We start from the raw sequence: 21,053 nt of genomic DNA, 5'->3' as shown, positions 1-21,053 counted from the left end.
TAAAAGTATCTGAGCATAAAACCCTAATTTTTTACTTATAAAAACATGTCTTCTGCACTTACACCTTATAAGACATGTAACAAAAACAGAAGTCATGAAAAAATGATATAGACATTCTAACAATTTATTTTTATAACCTTATGGGGTACATGAACCCTGCTTTGTAAATCACTGGTCTAGACTATGAGAGCAGATATGTTAAAACATTTCCTGGGCTTTGGTCCTTTCCAGAAAATGCAAAATCTATGAACTTCTAAAACATTTACAAACTTTAATTACAGTCTCTGACAGATTCATGAAATGGTCTAGATCAAACAAGCAATATTTTAGAGTTGATGATAGAGTTGTTCTTACAACTAGGATTAATATGTATACTATGAAACGCCTATTATAAATGCATTTGCTAACTGTGGTGTTCTCTGCCATTGAACCCTTCAGTTTTTAGATTTTAGAAATGAAAATCTATTATCAGATTTTCAGGCAAATATCTGATAAGACTGAGAATACCAAATGATGTAACATTTTTATCTTGAAAATAAGGAAAAGAAAATGATGAGCAAAGGGGAAGATGAAGCAGAAAACTAAAAAATCATCTCTAAAAATGTAATCAACACAATAACATCCAATTTTCCTGTGTTCTACATGCATGTTATGTGGATAACACTGTGCTAGAAAACCGAAAGACATGCAGTAACATAAAACACAATCCCTGTAAGCTTACTGGAAGAACTAAGCAATAAAGCCAGCCAATATTTAGTTCATTTGTGGTACATATATTTAAGTGCCAAGAGAACTGAAATCAGAGTACAATAGATGGCTTGGAAAGTGTTCATGGAATTAAGTATCAACCTGGTGTGGAAGACTGAATTTAAATAAAGAAATGTGAAAGACAATTTCAGATAGAAAGGGCAGCAAAAGGCTTGGAGTCAGGAATTACCCTCTTGTGTGTAGCAGATTACTAAGGATTCTGATCCCACTGGAGAGCCAAGTTCATGCAAAGTCAGAGTGGGAGATGAGGTTGAATGCATGAATTGTGGAGAGGACATGGTACCATCATCACCCAAGCAGCATTCTCTGACTTAAACTTACCAGAGAAAGCCACCACCACTAAAATCTCATCCATTATTTCACTTGGTCTACTTATTCTTGAAGAAATAGACTGGAGGCTGATCTATACACAAAGCAAGAGAGCTAAATGCAAGAAAATACCAAGCAGATGATGTGTGGGTGAAGATTTTGAGGAAGTGAAACAGTAGCTTTGAAAGGAGGAAGAGAAAGTAAAATGTCAAAATAAATATGCATTTGGTAAAAAATAAGAATTCTATAATTATAATTTTTAATAATTATTATCATAATACATACAGATAACAAGAATGTGGAAAAAGAAAACAAATCACCTATGATCCCACCAAAGGGGAGAGAGTAATATTTTGTCACTTTCCTGCCTTCTATGCAAATGAATCTTAAAATCAAATTAGGATATTTTTATACATATAGTTTGGGTTTAACTCAGTTATAACCAATGTCTTCCATGTGATTATTGCTCAAAATCATTATTTTAATGGCTATTTTATCATATGTGCATACTACCACTTAAAAAATGACTCCACTGGCCGGGCGCGGTGGCTCACGCCTGTAATCCTAGCACTCTGGGAGGCCGAGGAGGGTGGATCGCTTGAGGTCAGGAGTTCAAGACCAGCCTGAGTAAGAGCAAGACCCCGTCTCTACTAAAAAATAGAAACAAATTATCTGGCCAACTAAAAATATATATAGAAAAAATTAGCCGGACATGGTGGTGCGTGCCTGTATTCCCAGCTACTAGGGAGGCTGAGGCAGAAGGATCGCTTAAGCCCAGGAGTTTGAGGTTGCTGTGAGCTAGGCTGACGCCACGGCACTTTAGCCAGGGCAACAGAGCAAGACTCTGTCTCAAAATAAATAAATAAATAAATAAAATAAAAAAATAATAAAATAAAATGATTCCATTGCCAGACTTTTCTCGAATTTTCACAATATTACCCTTGATAATAACTAATACTTATATAGTTGCTTACTCTGTGCCAGGCAGAGTTCCAAGTACTTTACATAAATTAATCTACCTAATTCTCTGTACAATGTAGGAGGTAGATACTATTATTATCTCATTTTGACAAATGAGAAAAATCAAAGTGTGGAGAAATTAACTTGCCTAAGTTCACATGGGTGGTAACTGGTAGAACAGGATTCCAAGCCATATATCTGGCTCCACCATGCCAGGTTTCTCTCAAAGATCATGAGCTCATCACTGAACTTCAGCCTCATCGTTGATTATTTCCTTAGGATACACTCAGAATAGAATCACTAATGCCAAGGGATTTCATGAGCTAAACTTGCCCTCTATCTAATATATACCAACATACCTTCTTACCATTAGTGAGATCTGATACAACTTCACTCTTGTCAGCATTTTTACTGACTTTTAAAATCTAATTATAATTTGCATTTCTTTGACGCAATGAAGTCAATATTTTTTCATGTCTTGGCCATCTTAAGCTTCTGTTTTGTGAATTTTGTATTCCTATTGTTACAATGCTTTTTAAAGAGTTAAGGAATGTTCAGTTGAAATTATTTTGGAAGGCTCTGTAATTCAAAATATCAAACAGTGTTGCTAACTAGTTGTTTCAGTGGGAGCCTACAGACAGGTAGTATCTTGGGGGAATCACCAGAAACTAGGAATGAGGGCTCAGCTGTAAATACCCGAGACCACAGGACTGAGCAGGCCCTCCCAACAGACTGATTAATAACCTGAAATTGTGATTTATACCATACAGCAGGTGCTACACTCACCCAGTGACTAGACTATTTATCACTACTACTTAGGGCACTCTCAATTCTAGGAATCAACATGCCTGGGGAAACAAATCAGTAAATCTAATGTTTGCATAGTGAGGTCAGAATTACAGAAGGAAAATGAAGGATATCCCACCTATGTAGTTATCTCACGAATTATTCCTATTCTACAGGGCATACCTGGTTAGTGATAAGAAAAACCCACAAGTTAGAAATTCCACATGAATAATGCTGAACAAACACTATTAAATTCTTACTCTCTAAATCCTGTTAATCAGTCATCAAAAGCAAATTGCCTCACATCAGGCACTATGCAGTAAACTAAGCACCTAACCTTTGATTACTTGGGTTGGAATTAAAAATATCTCATTTACACACTTTTTAGCCTGGGCCACTCTCTCCAAATGGTTCGTGTCATCTATTGGGGTCGATGTTGAATACTTTCAATTTCTTAAGAGTAATCTTTTTGCCTACTAGATCCCTAAACTTAAGTGACACCATAATTGGAGACATTAGCCCTATTTATGCACCAACTACAGAAGAAAACCCAGAGTTGGAGGCATAAAAGTGGCACTCTCCCACATGAGGGTCATAATAAATATTAAAGCTGTTTTTAATGAGTGTTAACAGAGAGAGAGAGAATTAGTAAAGCAAGCAAGGGCTGTTTAAGAAAATGGTATGGACATGTACAATTGGCCCTCAGTATCCATGGATTCCGCATCCATAGATTCAACCAAGGATCAAAAATATTTGGGGAAAAAAATGGATAGTTGAGTGTGTACTGAACATGTACAGACTTTTTTCTTGTCATTATTCCCTAAACAATACAGTATAACAACTACTTACACAGCATTGACTGTGTATTAAGTATTATAAGTAACCTAGAGATGATTTAAAATACAAAAGAGGATGAGCATAGGTTATATGCAAATACTATACCATTTAACATCAAGAACTTGAGCCGGTGGAGATTTTGGTACCCACAGGGGTTCTAGAACCAACTCCCTGAAGATACCAAGGGACAACTGACTTATATTGAGGTAGGGATGGGTAGGGGGAGAAGAGGGATGGTTAAATAAAAGCTTCAACCTTGTTTTGTTTTTGAGACAGAGTCTTGCTATGTTGCCCAGATTGTTCTCAAACTCCTTGCCTCAAGCAATCCTCCTGCCTCCTGCCTCCCACCTGTAGCTGAGACTACAGGTGCATGTTGGTTTTTTCTTTTTTTTCCTTAATCAATTGTACATACTACCCAAAATCATAGTTAATTTTTACTAGTAAGGCAATTTTGTTATTCATAAAAAATGCCTGTTCCTAGTATGGAAGCCTACTTGGGACTAATTACACTAAATTGCATGTGGAAGTCTCCATGAGTTTATAGAATTGCAACTAATAAAGGCCCCTAGAGATGACACCAGAACTGAGGGTGGCTTGCTCATGAAAACAAGAGGACAGAGTGTTCTAGGTAGACAGAACAGCATGGAGGAGAAAATTTATATTCTATGCATGTGCAGGAAGTAACAATCAATTTTGTATTGCTAAAACAGAGATTCTTAACTTGGGTCCATAAACAAGGACATGTAGGCAAATGGCGTGCGTGCGTGTGTCATGACACCTTGAACTTTCATCAGATTTTTTTAAAGGGCCATGAAATGGGGGAGGGGGGCTTAGCTAAGAATGATTGTGGGTCAAATGCATGGCAGGGAGGGGCAGCGTTAGGAGATGAATCCCTCAGGATCCAAGAGACCAGGCAAAGACGTGTGGATTTCTTCCTTGTATTATGGGAATCCTGTAGGAGGTTTGAAGAGGGAAGTTTAGAGGGAAGGCTGGTTGAGATGTGGAGGGCTGAAATGCAGAAGAAGGCAGAATGCAGGCAACAGTCCAAAGCATATAAGGAGCCAAACAAGGGCAGTGGAAATGGACAGGAGTGAATGAGAGTAGTAGTTAGGAAAGAAATGAACAGCCTCTATATTCATATCTACTTTTATATGCATAAAATGTCATTGGCAGATTCTCAATTAACCGGTAACAAAGAGGAAGAAGGAGGATGGGGGATGAGGAGAGGGAATGCTTGCATTGCATGCCCATTTGCACCTTTTGAATCTCTCGAGTGTATTACCTATTCTAAAAATAAATTTAAAAACAAGACATGGAGGTTATCAGAATGAGATGCCTCTATATAAAAACCTGTCCAGGCCTCTCTCCAAACCCCCTTCCTATGTTTTAAATTGCACTTTCGAATTCAGATTATTTTTATGTCAAGGGCTCCCAAGAGTGTACCAATGACTAACCCCTTAAGAAGGGCCAATCTCTCTGCTGACCCAGGTGATAAACATAACAAATTTAATTTGGCATCAAATAGATATAAATAATTATTTATCTGGCTAAATTAAACCAACTTAACAGTTATCAAAACACCAGAATAAAGAAAGCCTGATCAATTAACTCAGGGAGCCCAATCTTTTAAATATCATGGTAAATAAAAGAGGCTCAGAGAAGAAGAATCTATACCTGATTTATTAAAAGAAGGGTAAATCACATGACTCACTGATGTGAAGGTCAGATTGGTGATCCAGTGTAGACTGTTAAGCTAGTTTAAGCTAGACTTTGGCTAAAAATGACTTTTTAAATTATATAGAAACTCTTGTTCAACCTAAATACAGTATATAAGGCAGGTACTCCAGATATAATCAACAAATTGAATAGCTTTACCAACTCCAAATTAGTGATAGGTGGACATAAATTTAGGTAGTTAAAAAAATAAGAATTTAATTTTGTAAAACTAGATAACATTGCTTTCCATTTGGCTATATATACACACATATATATATAGATCAGCTCAGATACACTAAACTTGCATTACTTGTTCAAAATATTTATGTAACCAATTAAATTTGTTCACCAAAAACATACTGTGTCCAAAAGTCAATTCTGTGATGTTTTCATTTATTTGGTTTAATGTTTTACATTTTGCCTTGTTTGACAAAGGATGTGAGTCAGCTTAAAAGTTTAACTCAATAAAACGGGAAAATATAATTAGATAAACATCAGCATCAAGAAAAAAAAGATAGAACAGAAGAAGCTCAAGACCAAAGGGAAAGTTAGAACACCAATATTAGGTTACGGTCATCCGATCCCAGGTTTTTATGTGATTATTAAAATTGAGTTGCAAATTTGACTCTTCATTTCCTATTTGCCAAGTAGAAATATAACCAATTATCTGATTCTCAATTTGCATGATAAAGACACATTAATTGTTCAGGGCAAGTAAAGCTTTTCTTTGCCATCTAAAGCTAAATGGAATTTCTTGCAGTGGTCTTCAAACAGGAGCTGTAAAAAGGGACCATGATCTTAGCCAAATTAATATCATTTGACTGTATTACTAATATCCTTCAGTGTGAGCGCAATGGGCGGGGGTGAGGTGGGGGTGCAGGTGGGGTCAAGGATGCAAAACAGGGTAACCATGGTAAACAGCTTCTGAAAGATCATCCTAGGCTCCTGGTCTAACAGCTAGTATTGGAGGGGAATGGGCAGACGTCATGACCCTTGCTCACCAACCTCTGTAAACATCATTTCTCTCAATTAAGCTTCTGATCAAATTTATAAACAGGCAATTCATATTCTCCAGCAGGTGCAGCAACAAAGGCATTCTGTACCACTGTTACGGGGAAACCAATTATTCTTCAACTATATATTTGAAATTCAAGATTATATAAATTCACTTCTGTATATTTTCTGTGTTATTTTTTCCATAACCATAACAATTTTGATTCCAGCATATGTGAATTGAGTGAATCCTGTTAGATTGAAAAAAAAAAAATATTATGGGCTGTGATTTTAAAAAGGATGGTAAATGACATTTAGCAAAGAAGGGATAGGTTTCTAAAATAAAACCTTTAGGAAGATACAGAAAGATAAGATACAGAAAATTCAGGTCTTAGAATTTCATTCTAGTGGTGCATGTGGGTGCAGAGTGCTGGGGGCTCAGGCGGCAGGACCCAAAAAGTGAGTCATCCAATCGAAGAGGTACTGTGTATTTGGATGCAGGACACACAGAAGAGAAAAATGCCTCTTCAACTCTGAGATTAGGAATGAACTCTTATTTGACTGTGATTCCAAGGCCCAAAGTAATAGCACATTGTTAAATGTCAATTTCTGTTTGTCAAATGAACAAATAAGTGCTTATAAGAAACAAAGTAAAAAGTTTACTGTAACCATAGGGGAGGGCTCTTTTGGAAAATGTAAAGTGAGCAAGGAGGGCCATGTAAATAAACTGCTCCATACCCTTGATTACAAATTTAAGATGTGTAAAACATAATTATCTTTATCACATGCGGGAATTTTTGCTTTAACAAATTATAACAAATTAGATTTTTTTCATAAGTTCCCCCCCACTGTTGGTTCCTCTAATTTTACTACCCTTTACAGAAAAGTGTTATTTCCTCACCCATTTAGGAAGAACTCACCTGGGTTAGAGAAGCAATAGTAATAAATTATGGCTTACCATATTCTATGAAAGTAAGTCTTTTAAGTAATGTAAAGTGAGGATGAAGATGTATTGAAATGACAAAAAAAGAAAAACTGGGACCACTCCCAGATAATTTTAAACAGAGATTGAAAAGAAGTTAACACTGACTCATAAAATTTATATGACAGGAAAACAAAAATGAAATCAAAGCAGGAAATATCATAGTGCAAAAATAAAGCAAATAAAATATAAAGTGATGAACCTTGATTTTTTTTTCAAAATAACATAATATTTTAAAGCAGAAAGACACTGTATCTTCCAAACCCCTCATTTCACAACCACCCTGGTTGTCAAACTGATATGATTACATACTGAGAAAAACAGTTAAAAATGTGTATCTATACCATATATTTTGAATCATTTGAGAATCAAAGACACTTCTAAATGTTTTATTTTTACCTTTACCTGTAAGAAAATGCATTATAATTAGATTAAACCAGAAAAACTCAACTCTAAAACAAGTTAATATTTCACTTATTAACCAGATCACTGTTCCCTCTGAGTAACCTAGAATTTTCACTTAAAAAGGAATTGTACTTTTAAAATTGAAAGTTTAATTGAAATAGGTTTGATTACCAATGAGACTGGAAAATTTGCAAGCTTAGACATAAGATGAACTTAATAGTTGGGGAGAATTACCTCATTTAATAACACAGAAGGATACATATGGTCCTAAAAATGTCAAGATTCAAATATAAATGTTAAAATAATCGAGTTTGCCTATTTATGCAAAGAAATTTTTAAATCCAGTTAAATTTCACCAGCCACAGAACAAATACATTGTGATTCTAAATTGTCCTTTTTTAGATGAAGCTTGAAACACAGTTCATTTCTTCAACAAATAACTAATGAGCACCTATTATGCATCAATCGCAGGGGATTACAGGATTGAAAAAAACAAAGATTCTGTCCTCTTGGAGCTTATACTGATTCATTTCTCCAAATATCTAAACCTAAATGTGCTACTATAAAATGGGAGTTTACAATGATCCATCTTCCAGAACCCTAAACTTTATTGTTTAATATAAAATAAAAACTGACAGCCTGGGAAGAGATGATCTCACCAAAAGCTCTGATGGAGGAACTTTACACCTGGAGGGAAAAAAAAAAAAACAACTCATAACCAGTTTCTCAGAATACAAACCATAGCACTGAGTTGGAAGTTAGGCTGAGCGCAAGGCTGCCTCTGCTGGCTGACCGGGTGCATCCTTGCACTAGAATCTCAACTCTCGACACCTGTATCAAACTTGCCACTCAAAACACATCCCTTCACGTAAGCAGGAGCCTCCCAAGGAGGCAACACAAGAATACCCCAGCCTCATCGAACTCCTGAATAATTTCACTTCTATTAGGACCTTCTCTCAACTGGCCTTAAAACGTGGACAGCACCAGTTTGCACCATCAATTTCATATACCATGAGGACAGCTATGAAATACACAAAAATCCACGGTGACTTCTCTATGTCGCTAAAAGCAGCTTTGCCGGTCTACATGTTCTGGCTAGAAAGACAGGAAGAACGCATCTGCTAATCTCACCGAAAAAATGCAGTGATGTATTTCTACCTGAGCTGCTGAAAATCCAACGGTCTTCTCCCCAAATGAGCCACAGGCCAACCTGTCCCCCGCACCAGCCTGCACCCCACAGGCCTCCAGGAGGTGGGCGGGGAAGGGTCAAGCTCTCCTTCACCCTCTCCCCCGACCTCCAGCGCTCAAGAAAAGGTTTTCAGGTTAACAGGGGGCTGCGCCCAGCGCCATTAACACACCTCCGAGCGCTCCGCCTAGCCCCGGCGGGAGGCAAGTTTGGCCGGTCCTGGCCCCTGCCCGCGGCCTCTCCCGGCGGCAGCATCAGCTGCGGGCGGCGGCGAGAACCCGGCCCCGCCTTACCCACCTACCTAGAGGGCGGGGGCGCCGGCTCCGGGGGTCCGGGAGAGGAAGGTCGGGCTCACGCATTTCTGGGAGCGGTGGCCTCTGCTGCTGGGCGCAGGGGAGCGCATCCTCTCCGGTGGGAGGAAGGAGGGGTCGAGGGAGGATCGTGAGCCGAGGAGGAGCAAGGGGAGGAGGCAGGAGCGCCAAGGCGCGCTCCCGCGGGGCCCCGCGTCCCGAGCTGCTGGGTGCAGGCGCCGCCTGGATTTCTCAGGCCTCTCCCCACGCGCGACGTCTCGCCGCCTCTGCAGCTGCGCCCACGGTCAGGGCATCGGCTGCGACAGGCTCTCGGGCCCGGCCGAAGGCGGGGAGCTGCCGGTGGCGCGACGCGGTGCAGGCGCCCGCCTCTAGCTCCGCCCGGCCAGCGGCACACTCTGCGCCCCTCCGCGGCGGCGGGGGCCGGGGAGCTCGGGGGCTGGGCGCGGCGGCTCGGGCTGCAGCATCTTCCCTGCCCCCGCGGCCTCCGAGCTGAGCTGGAAGGCTGGGCACCCCGGCCACCCCCAGCTGCGGCAGCCTAGGTTGCCCCAGCACAGCCCTAGCCTGGGCCCGGCGGCTCCGCCCCGGAGAGCTGCGCGCGCGGCCTCCGCAGGCCTCGGCCCTTTGTGACGCCTCCCGAGCGCGAGCGCGTTGCTGCCCTGTCGCCGGCTGCCTGACAGCAGCACCTGGGCGGGTCGGCTTACCTTGCCCCCCGCCGCATCCCCTACAGCTGGCCAGCCTTGGCCCCCGCTCTTCGTGGGAAGTAAGGCTTTGAGAGCAGAGCTGGAGTTACAGCGTCTCCCCGAGCTGTAAAGCCCCTTGACTTTCCTTCCAGCTCGGGACCGCTGGCTACAATAAATTCATCCTTCTGTCCCTTCCGGCGTTGCGTTTAGCAAAGAGGCCCCCCATCTCCTCCCCCTCCCGTTCCCGGTACAACACCCTGGATGCTGCCAAATTGCAGTCATTACAGCAATAGGAACATAGCAATCGGGCCCTCCAGCCAACTCTTGGCAGAGACCCGACAGAACTTTGGCTAGGAAGGTTTGCATCAGCAGCGGGGCCTGTGCCTGTGAGCTTCCCATCCCCAGCTGGGTGTTGTTCCCTCTGCGGTCCCATGACCAGTACTGCAAGATGACTAGGAGGTTCTGGCCGTGGAGTTCACCCTTACACACAGAAAAAAAAAAAATCAAGGAAGAGCCTGCAGTGTGTCAGAGGCCATCCACACAGACACAATAGGTAGCGGCCTCCTGCGAGTTGTTGATGCCACTTAAGCTGTAACAGCCTCTCTGGAAGGCGGAGCAAAGCCTTCAACATTTCATTTGCAGATTGTCCTGTTATACTATGTTGCAAACGTGGAATAACCGCCCAATTCTGCACTGAGCATGTATAAATTTGGACCCCGGGTTTACATCTTTCTGGTTTGAATGTGAAGAATTAGGCTTTTTCTCTTTAAACATTGTGTTATTTGTAAGTTATTTAGCCTTTAAAAAGGGAAAATTAGGTTCCTAAAATATAAGGAGCTGATCTCGCTGTGTCATAAGAACACGATTGGAGATCTCCAGGGAAACTCAGCTTGTCTCACACTTCTTTGATGAGTGCTTTTATGATTGTGAAATCTAAGGTTATTAAAAATCAGGCAAAAGAAAAACATGTTTAATGGCAAGTACAAATTGTGGTTAAATAGCTAAGATTTTTTGAGATAGTTTTTTAAGCAAATTGGAGGTTGGGTGTGGGGCGATATGGGAGCTGCACTGCACTGGGGCAGGAAACATCAAGGGGCACGTGACTTGGCTGCTTCCTGAGACTCTCTGGTTGATCTCGAGCCCCACTTTATTTCCAAAAGATAACCATTATTGAGTGAGGACTGGAGTAGCTGCCCGGGCACCTGCAGCTGGAACCCTTCGACTCCCCGCGAAGCGCAGGCGGCCCCAGCGATGGGCCCGCGGCAGCGAGGTTCACCCAGTTTTGTGCAGACCTTGGAATAAGGTTCTCTTGCTGAGAAGTATCCTGTTACATTGTTTCTCCGAAAAGAATGGACCATATCAGAATGAAAAGAAGCTCTCTGTGCAGACTGCTCTCTGTGGAACCTTTGAAGACAATAAAATCATGTTTGATTCTATAGGCATCTTCTCTGGATCAAGCTATGGTGAAAAATGTTTTGGAAAGGCAAAAAACGACACAGTAGTAGCAGTTCCCAAAGTAATGAAGTCAATAGTACTAAGAGCAAGTCTGTAGGTTCTAGCCTTGGGGGTCTTTCACCATCCAGCACTGTGGCCAGCCTTGATACAGATTCTACCAAAAGCTCAGGACAAAGCAACAATAATTCAGATACCTGTGCAGAATTTCAAATAAAATATGTTGGTGCCATTGAGAAGCTGAAACTATCTGAGGGATAATGTCTGGAAGGTCCACTAGACCTCATAAATTACGTAGATGTTGCCCAGCAAGATGGAAAGTTGCCTTTTGTTCCTCTGGAGGAAGAATTTATTATGGGAGTTTCCAAGTACAGTATAAAAGTATCAACATCAGATCAGTATGATGTTTTGCACAGGCATACTCTATATTTAATCATCCGGATGGTGTGTTATGATGATGGTCTGGGGGCAGGAAAAAGCGTATTGGCTCTGAAGACCACAGATGCAATCAATGAAGAATACAGCCTATGGGTTCATCAGTGCGACAGCCTGGAACAAGCAATTTGCAAAGTTTTATCCTCTGCTTTTGACTCTGTGTTAACATCTGAGAAATCTTGAATTCTGCAATCAAGTGGAAGTCAACTTCATCTGGAAGTTCAGCTGTTTTCTAAACAGTTGTTTTCCATCTGTAATGCTGCACTATTATGGAAATATGCAATGAATCCTTGCACTAGATTTTCTGAAGAAAATGCAATGTATAAAATTGATCATTTGTTTTTATATTAAAATGTGTTGTATTATACAGTGAAAAAAGATAACTATTATTCATTATGTTTTGCCCCAAATTGAGAATCATTTGATTATAGGAATGTATATGTACATCTGTGATGTATAAGTAACAGATGAAGTCATTTAGGAGGAGAATTTGGCAGTTGCTTACTCTTTAACAAAATTTGTAAGTTTTGAATGTAGTCTCTACAGGAAATGTCCACTGAGTTTCAGTTCTTCAGTTTCCCATCCTTTCATTGCCATCTCCCTTTTGTTTTTCTATGGATCCCATGTTTTGTCAAGAAATAAATTAAGCAGTGATCTTTTTTTATTAGACAAAGAGATAAAGTAAGTATGTATTTTAGAAGTAGTGACCATCAATTATAAAATGTCAGTCTTTCAAAAACATTGCAAGTACTTTAAGAATTCCCTTCACTATCTTCTTGAACTCCTCTAGGGCTGTATGCTATATCATGTGCTTATTATAATGTTTTATTACAGTGAAAGTCCTGATATAATAAAGATCTCTTCTCCCTGGCTTAAGAGGAGAGGAATTTCCTCCTTACCGATTCTTTGCTCATTCTTTTTCATTAACTGAACATTTGCTGATTTACATAAGCCTTGACAGCATAGAGAAATCAGAATAAAGAAAACCATTTCCTTATCCCCTAGATCTGTGCTGTCCAATACTAGTCACATGTGGCCATTTAAATTTATTTAAATTATGGCTAGACTACCTTTTTTGGATAGCACAGAATGGAACATTTTCATTATTGCAGAACATTATTTTGGACAGCACTGCCCTAAATAAAAGATCACATATTAATTGGGAGATAAGCTATAATACATAAAATAACTTAGGAAATCTTAGTACAATATACATCAAACCTCATTAAAAATTGTATTTCTTAAGAACATGGTAATCTTTTAGAAGTCAAGCTCTGGCTTCAGACTGTAGTTCTACCACATGCTGACCTTGGGTAAATTACTTACCCTTGTCTAGCATGTAGCCATCAATAAAAGTTAGCCATTATTATAAGAATGTACTTTCTCTGTTGAAGGGTAGAGGCCATTATAGGACAATTTAGATGGAATTGTCATCTTACTTTTTCTGAAATAAACAACCCTTGTATGATGAGACTTTAGGGTCAATAAAGAGAAGCACAGATCCCTTCAGTTCTTAAATAAAGAAAAGAGGGGTCACTTCACTTCCTTTGCCCTTTGTTTGCTTCACTGGACCAGCGAGAGGCAAATAGATCTCTGAGTTCAGGCAACAGGTGTTCTCCCAAGTGACTTTCTGGAGGGTTTGGGTAGGCACCCCAGGGCTTAGAGAAGCATCACCAAAGATAACAACCATTCAAATGTCTTTGGTATTTTTCTTACCTATTTATCTAAAGATAGTTCTGTAATGAAATATGGCTAGTATTTCTGTTTCTAAACATAACACTGGTAACCTCTCATGAAACTGGAATTCTAGAAATATTAACAAATATTGCTCTAATACTTTGCCAAAAGGAACAGCTCCCTGGATAAGTAATGAGCTTTCAACCACAGGAAGTATTGAAACATCTTTGGAAGTTCTCTTTGCAGAGAAGATTTGGACATTGAGTTATGGGTTTAGGCTGCTAGCACCAAAAACTTTCACTCTTTCATGGTTGAACCTATCCTCCTTTCTCTAGTATGGAGAGAAACACCTCCTTCACCCGACTCGGGGTGGTAGAGACACAGGAGGTAAATACTGATAACATCTGTGGAGGCATATGCTTACTCATCCTGTACCTAAAGAGGCAGAAGAGAGTTTATTATTTAATAGTGTTGAAGGCAGTGGCTCATTTTCACAAACTAGAGTCATTGGTCCATTGGTTCAGTAAGATAGCATCTTGAGTTTTGAGAAGAATGTAAAAGGGTCCTTTTGTGGATAGATCTAGGTACAGTGCTTCACTTGGTTTGTTATAAATCTGAAGAGAAGGTGGAAATCACCTTGGCATTTGGAAGGAGGAGTCTACCAGAGTGTACGGAGATAGAATATTGGCACATATAGAAATGGATTGCTGCGTGGGTACTTGTCAGCACTACACACTTATGGTTATTTAGAGTAAGCCAATGAGTTTACCCTTTTATTCACAGCTAATTTTAAAATATCTGCCTTTGGACAGTTTCATCTTGTCTTATTTCTGCTAAAAATAGTCTGTTCAGTACCTGGAGAATTCAATATATATTTTTTACACTTTCTGAAAAATGTACTCAAACAAGCTGGTGCTAAGATATAATTTATAATTTTGAATTGAATCCCTAAACTGAAAGTGACATTAAGTGGTAGTTGTCGTTTGGATTGACATTGGTACAATCTTTTTTTGCCCATTTTTAAAAATTGATACAAAATAGAAGTACACAGTTTGGGGGTACATGTGATAATTTAATACATTCATATAATTTGTAAAAATCAAATCAGTGTTGTTGGTATATCCATCACTGTCACTATTTGTCTTTTATGTTAGAAGAACTATGTGAATTCTTCTATCTATTTTTAAATATACAGTAGATTACTGTAAACTATAGTCACCATACTGATCTAACACTAGGTCTTATTTCTAGTATCAAACCATATATTTGACATTGGTACAATCTTGAGAGCTTAGATTTCACCAGTCTTACACTCTTGGGGTGTGTGTGTGTGTGTGTGTGTGTGTGTGTATTTCGATGCAATTTTATCATATGGATAGATTTTTGTGTCACCACCACAATAAGATACAGAACTATCACACCACAAGGCTCCCACAAGCTACCCCTTTAGAATCACACCCATTTTCCTCCGCGTCATATCCCCAATGTCTGGTAACCAGTAATCTATTTCTATCTCTATAATTTCAAGAATGCTATATAAATGGAATCCTACGGTATGTAACCTTTTGGATTGGCTCCCCCCCCCCACCCACACACACACACACACACACACACACACACACTTGGCATAATTCCCTTGAGATTCATCCTAGTTATTATATGTATCAATAGTTCCTTCCTGGCCAGCTGCGGTGCTCTGCTGGCCACCCAGCGCCCCGCGTACCAGTTCGCCCAGCGTTGGCGGGGCGCCTCACCGCCCAGACTTCAACAGACCTCGCCAAAATGCCATCTCAAATGCAACATGCCATGGAAACCATGATGTTTACATTTCACAAATTTGCCGGGGATAAAGGCTACTTAACAAAGGATGACCTGAGAGTACTCATGGAAAAGGAGTTCCCTGGATTTTTGGAAAATCAAAAAGACCCTCAGGCCTTGGACAAAGTAATGAAGGACCTGGACCAGTGCCGAGATGGCAAAGTGGGCTTCCAGAGCTTCTTTTCCCTGATTGCAGGCCTCACCCTTGCGTGCAACGACTATTTTTTGTAGTACACATGAAGCAGAAGGAAAAGAAGTAGGTAGAACTCAGCAATTACTCTACCCTGATTGGTAAGAGTTCTCTCAAAAGATTGCTTAAGAAATCTGCCCCACAGCTTCTCCCTGTATAAGGATCTCGTGAGCAGATCAGGACTCTTAGAAAATGTACAAATAAAATCCAATACCCATTTGACAAGCAGAGAAAGAAAAGTTAATTAAAAGCCATTTGATATTGTTTGCATCCTCTTGCCCTCAATAAACAAAGTCCTTTTTTAGTTCCCAAAAAAAAAAAAAAAAAATAGTTCCTTCCTTTTACTGATAAATAGTCCATGGTACAGATATACCATAGTTTGTTTAATCATTCACCCATTAAAGGACATTTCAGTTCTTTCCAGTTTTTGGCCATTGTGAATAAAAGCTACTGCTATGAACATTCATTTGCTAGTTTTGTGTGAACATACATTTTCATTTCCTTGGGATAAGTGCCCAAGAATACATTTGCTGGGTCATATGGAAAATACAAATTTAGTTTTTTAAGAAACTACCAAACTATTTTACAGTGTGGCTGTACCATTTTATATTCCCTTCAGCATGTGTGTGTGACGAAAGATGGATTTTTATTCTATTAAATAAACTTATTATAGTGATACATTTCTTTTACTATACTGTAATTGCTTGGTTACTTGGTTATTACACTGTAATTGTTTGGTTATGTGAACCCCACCAGTCTAAGCTTTAAGATCAGAGATTCTGTTTTGTTTGCCTTGGTGTCCTTGGTACCCAACATAGTGCCTGACATATATTAGATTCAATAAATATTTGTTATATGAATGAACAAAAGAAGAATAGCTGAGTCAGGTTGAAATCAAACTGAAAAATAAATTATAACTATAGCTGAATTTGTATTGGATGCCATAATTTTTATTCCAATATATAAGAACATTTTCAAATCAGAAATTGGCGTTCTATAAGATGAATCACTTGTGGGCAAATTAATAAAAACTAAATGTTAAATCGTTGATCCAAGGTTATTTGTTGTAGTACTTTGGTAACAGCCACAGATTGGATACAATCAAAATACCAATGATATGGAACTTCTTTAATAAAATAGCCATATAATGGAATACTATGCAGTTGTCAAAAATAATGAGAAAACTCTTTATGTAAATAATGGACATCCTTCAAAAGATATTAATAAAAATGTTAGAGAAAAGTATATAGAGTATGCTACCATTTGTGTAAAAAATAAAACAAGAATTAAAGAAGAATAGATATATGCATGAAGATATGAATTCTCCCTAAGTTATTTTATAAAGTACAGGGTGCATACATGTAGGTCACATTGTGCTAGAAAGTAAAGAAGTGCTCAAAAATTTATAGGGATATGCCAAAAGAACACAGGAGCCAGCCTGAAGGGACTCCCTCTGGCCAAAATTTGGACAATTTAAGTATTAAATGAATAATGACAGCAATAAATTATATCACATCAAATAAAAATTCACAAAAACAGAAAAAGAATACAAGCCCAAGGTGATATATAAAAATTAAATAAAGAATAAAAGAGGGAGGAGAGGAGAGAAAGTTCTTCTTTATAGAAGAATGATAAAATTAAAATGTCACCATTTTGCAATCACTGTAGCAATAATTGATTCAGGCAAGGATCATTGGGGTATGACAAAACCACCGGGTAAAAGTTTGCTGAGGAACAGAACAGTCATATAGTCTCAAAGTATTACTTCATGTGTGACATTTGCTTTTTCCAATTATTTGTTAATTACAAATGTAAAAGGTACCTTTATAATGGAGAAACATGGCAGACACCTTAACCAAATGATCAAATTTACTGTATTAGTTTCCTGTTGCTGCTATAAAAGTTGCCACAGAATTAGTGGCTTAAAAAAACAGTAATTTATTATCTTACAGTTCTGTAGTTCGGAAGTCCAACATAGGTCTCACTGGGCTAAAACTGAGGTGTTGGCAGAGCTGCTTTCCTTCTGGAGGCTCTAGGGGAATCTGCCCTACCTTTTCCAGCTTCTAGGAACCATCTGCATTTTTTGGTTTGTGGTTCCCTTTCCTCCATTTTCAGAGGCAGTGGAGTCTTTTGCACATCACATAACTCTGACACTGGCTCTTCTACCTCCCTCTTTCACTCATGAGACCCCTTGTGATGACTTGGGCCCAACCAGCTAATCTAGGATAACCTCTTCCATCTCAGGATCCTGAACTTCATCACATCTGCAAAGTTCCTTTTGCCATGTTCACATATTCTGGGGACTAGGACAGGGATATCTTGGGGAGTGGGGGGAGCCAGGGAGGTGTATTATTCTGCCTACCACACTTTCCCATTACAGATAATTGGATAACTCTGGAATCAAGTGCATTCGGATATAGTGCACTGAGAGAGACACATCCCTTAGGATAGTTTTCCTGCAAAAAGAAATATTGAAGGACTTTCTGAAACTACTATTCTTTACTATTCAAAAAGGTCAATGTTGTAAAAGAAAAAGTTTGGGGGAACTGTTCCAGATAAAGGAAAGGGATTATTAGGACAAATGGAAATTTTGATTATTGACTATATAACAAATAACAATATGGATTTGCATTTAAATTTCCTGGCCAGGTGCGGTGGCTCGCACCTGTAATCCTAGCACTCTGGGAGGCTGAGGCGAGAGGATAGCTTGAGCTCAGGAGTCTAAGACCAGCCTGAGCAAGAGACCCCATCTCTACTAAAAGTAGAAAAATTAGCTGGTAATCGTGGCACATGCCTGTAGTCCCAGCTACTCCTGAGGCTGATGTGTCCTGTAGTCCCAGCTCCGGCTGAGGCAGGAGGATCGAGTGAGCCCAGGAGTTTGTGGCTGCAGTGAGCTACCATGACACCATTGCACTCTACCCAGGGCAACAGAGTGAGACTCTGTCTCAAACAAACGAAAAACCCAAAACTTAAATTTCCCGAGCATGATAATTATATTGCTTGTTCTTAGTAGATGTATGATAAAGTGTCTAGAAGAGTCACGTTGTCTGTAACTAACCTCAAATGGTTCAGAAAAAAATCGAGAGAAAGCAAACATGGAAAAATATTAACAATTGGTGAATCTAGATCAGTACTGTAAAATAGAAATATTAATATAATGTAAGCTTCATATATAATTCTAAATATTTCATTAGCTACATTTAAAAGTTAAAAAGGTGAAATTAATTTTAATATTGTATTTAACCCAATATCTCCAATTATTATAATTTTAAAATGTAATCAATGTAAGAAGTATTAATGAAGTATTTTACATTCTTTTTTTTTCATACGAAGGCTTAACATCCAGTGTATATTCAACACTTACAGAACATTTAGATTTGTACTAGTCACTTATTAGTGCACAATAGCCAAATGCTGGAGCTACTAAATTATGCAGCACAGGTCTAGATGAAAGGTATATGTGTGTTCATTGTCCTATAGTTGCAATTGCCTTTTGGTTTGACATGTTTCAAAATTAAAAGTTGGGAAAAAAGAACTAGATATTTGTTGTATATACATAGAATATATCCGGGAGGATACAGAAGAAACTGGTAACACTGGTTACCTCCGGGAAGAAGAAATGAGGAGGAAGGGGTAGGAACGAGAGAATGGTTTTCACTGTACCCTTTTGTACCTTGTGTAAAATATTGTGACTAAACCTATTAAAATTTAAACTAAAATCACTCTTAACGTAGTTGTTTTACCTTTTTATTCCAGAGTAGATACTCTAATGTTTAGGGTTGGTAACCACCCAATTGACAGGTAAGAGCTCCACCTACGGAACTTCGTTTCCTAAGATTTCTTGGTATAGGAAAGGAGTGTGTGTCCCATCTAAAATGTAACAGTTTAGAAATTTCTTCTGGTGATTTTTTCCATCTTTGCTCATTAATCTTAATAACTCCTTTTATTCTTCGAGTTTAAATATTATTAAATAATTTTAGATAAATTATATCAGTGATTCAAACTCCATCTCTGAGTTGCTTAAAACAAGAAACAATATCCAAGCACGGGCTCACCTAATTTTGTGGCAATGGATGAAAGCTGTAACTCACAGCGGTGCCGGATGTTGAGAGCAAGTTCATTACAAATTTATGTCTTACTTAAGATTCCTTCCATCTTGCAGAGGAGCTGACTCTCTTGGGTTCTATTTCTTCAACTGTAACGGCTGGCACTTTCGAAGTTGAATTATATCCCATTGCCTTCTGCATCTATTTTATGAGGGTTTCTGAACTGAGACTGGGCTGTAAATGCTCTTGACCCCTTTGGTAACTGCATCATTTCCTGGCCGTGTCCAGTATATTTAATACGCGGAGAAATGAAGCAATTGCTCAGAAAATAGCACTGTTTGAAAAATATGTGGGTAATAAATACCGAGTGTTTGAAGGATTAACCTGGGTTCCCGTGCGCATGCCCTGATTTCTCCTGGGCGTGCCACCCACAGCTGTCTCAGCTTCGTTAGGCTGAATATACCAGATAAGCGACACACAATCGCGTCCTGGGAGGCTGCGAGGCCCCTCACCGCCTGTACGTACAGGGCACGCGCTTTGTGCCCAGGACGTGTGAGGTGTCGCTCCGGCTCTCCGCGGGGAACTGCTCCCCGCCGGTGGCGAGCTGTCCTTAGATTTACTGAAATATTTAGTGGAACTTAACATTCACGTGACAGAGAAAGAAAGACGGAAAGTCAGAGAGAGAAGTTAGATGTGGAAAGAGCAGCTAAAATGATTAAGAAAATACTAAAGCAAATTATCAGGTTCTGGACAGGACTTTAACAATTGCCTAGGTGTAGAGAAAGATTTACCTGTTACGTATTTAGAATGAGAATTTCTGGACGTCTTTTCCAGCACTGCAGCTAAAGTGCATTAGATTTGGAGGGTACAGATTTTTCTCTAAGGAGTCATCGCGGAGCTCTGCGGGAAGCGCCGAGAGTTTCCTTCACTTTCAGGAACTAAATTTGGGGCTGAAACTTAGAGCAAGAGCAAAGTGGACGTGGCTTAGAGACGACAATCTACCCTCTAGTGGTCGGAAGAATTATGTTCATAGTTTTAAAGAATCAAATATACTTACGGAAGCCACTTTCCCAAGTTCCCTGGTGGTCTAGTGGTTAGGATTCGGCGCTCTCACCGCCGCGGCCCGGGTTCGATTCCCGGTCAGGGAAGAGTTCTTTTTGGTTTTCTTTCTTTCCCCTCCTCATGCCTTACAATCTAGAAAACTTGAGTTTTGTCTACTGTTGATTTGGTAGTTACTGGGTTTCTTCGATCATAAATATTTGATATATTTTTAAATTTTATTTAATGTAAGATTTAAAACGCCATACCTATTTACAAACATCATTTACAATCAATTAATCAACATAAAGATCCCTAATTCTAAAATGGCATTTTTCAGCCTTTAAAAATAATTTAGACTTGTTTACAATGATTTTTTTTTTTTACAGCCTTCATTCAACCTTTAGTTTGTTTAACCAATAAAAAAGGAAAATAGTTTTAGCAGGAATTATATCTACTTTGTA

General features: G+C 39.3%; 2 protein-coding genes, 1 non-coding gene and 1 pseudogene across 3 annotated transcripts in view; 3 read left to right on the top strand and 1 right to left on the bottom strand.

Moving 5' to 3' along the window:
* Positions 1 to 9,762, bottom strand: part of NCOA7 (nuclear receptor coactivator 7) — a 131,759-nt gene extending 121,997 nt beyond the window's left edge. The window contains exon 1 of the mRNA XM_069489139.1: positions 9,244 to 9,762. The gene's annotated coding sequence lies outside the window, so the exon portion shown is untranslated. The remainder of the gene's footprint in view (positions 1 to 9,243) is intronic.
* Positions 9,763 to 11,403: 1,641 nt separating this feature from the next.
* On the top strand, positions 11,404 to 12,003 carry LOC138395717 (integrin beta-1-binding protein 1 pseudogene; annotated as a pseudogene).
* Positions 12,004 to 15,279: 3,276 nt separating this feature from the next.
* Positions 15,280 to 15,546, top strand: LOC138395842 (protein S100-A10-like). The gene has a single exon (XM_069488840.1). It carries the CDS (start codon positions 15,280 to 15,282, stop codon positions 15,544 to 15,546), a length of 267 nt encoding a protein of 88 aa, XP_069344941.1.
* Positions 15,547 to 20,627: 5,081 nt separating this feature from the next.
* Positions 20,628 to 20,699, top strand: TRNAE-CUC (transfer RNA glutamic acid (anticodon CUC)). The gene has a single exon. It is a non-coding gene; the product is annotated as a tRNA-Glu (tRNA).
* Positions 20,700 to 21,053: the final 354 nt, after the last annotated feature.

Source organism: Eulemur rufifrons, chromosome 15 (genome assembly GCF_041146395.1).
Source record: "Eulemur rufifrons isolate Redbay chromosome 15, OSU_ERuf_1, whole genome shotgun sequence".
Taxonomy (NCBI): Eukaryota; Metazoa; Chordata; class Mammalia; order Primates; family Lemuridae; genus Eulemur; species Eulemur rufifrons.
Note: the sequence above shows the minus strand (reverse complement) of the source record. Positions and strands in the feature narration are given on the sequence as shown.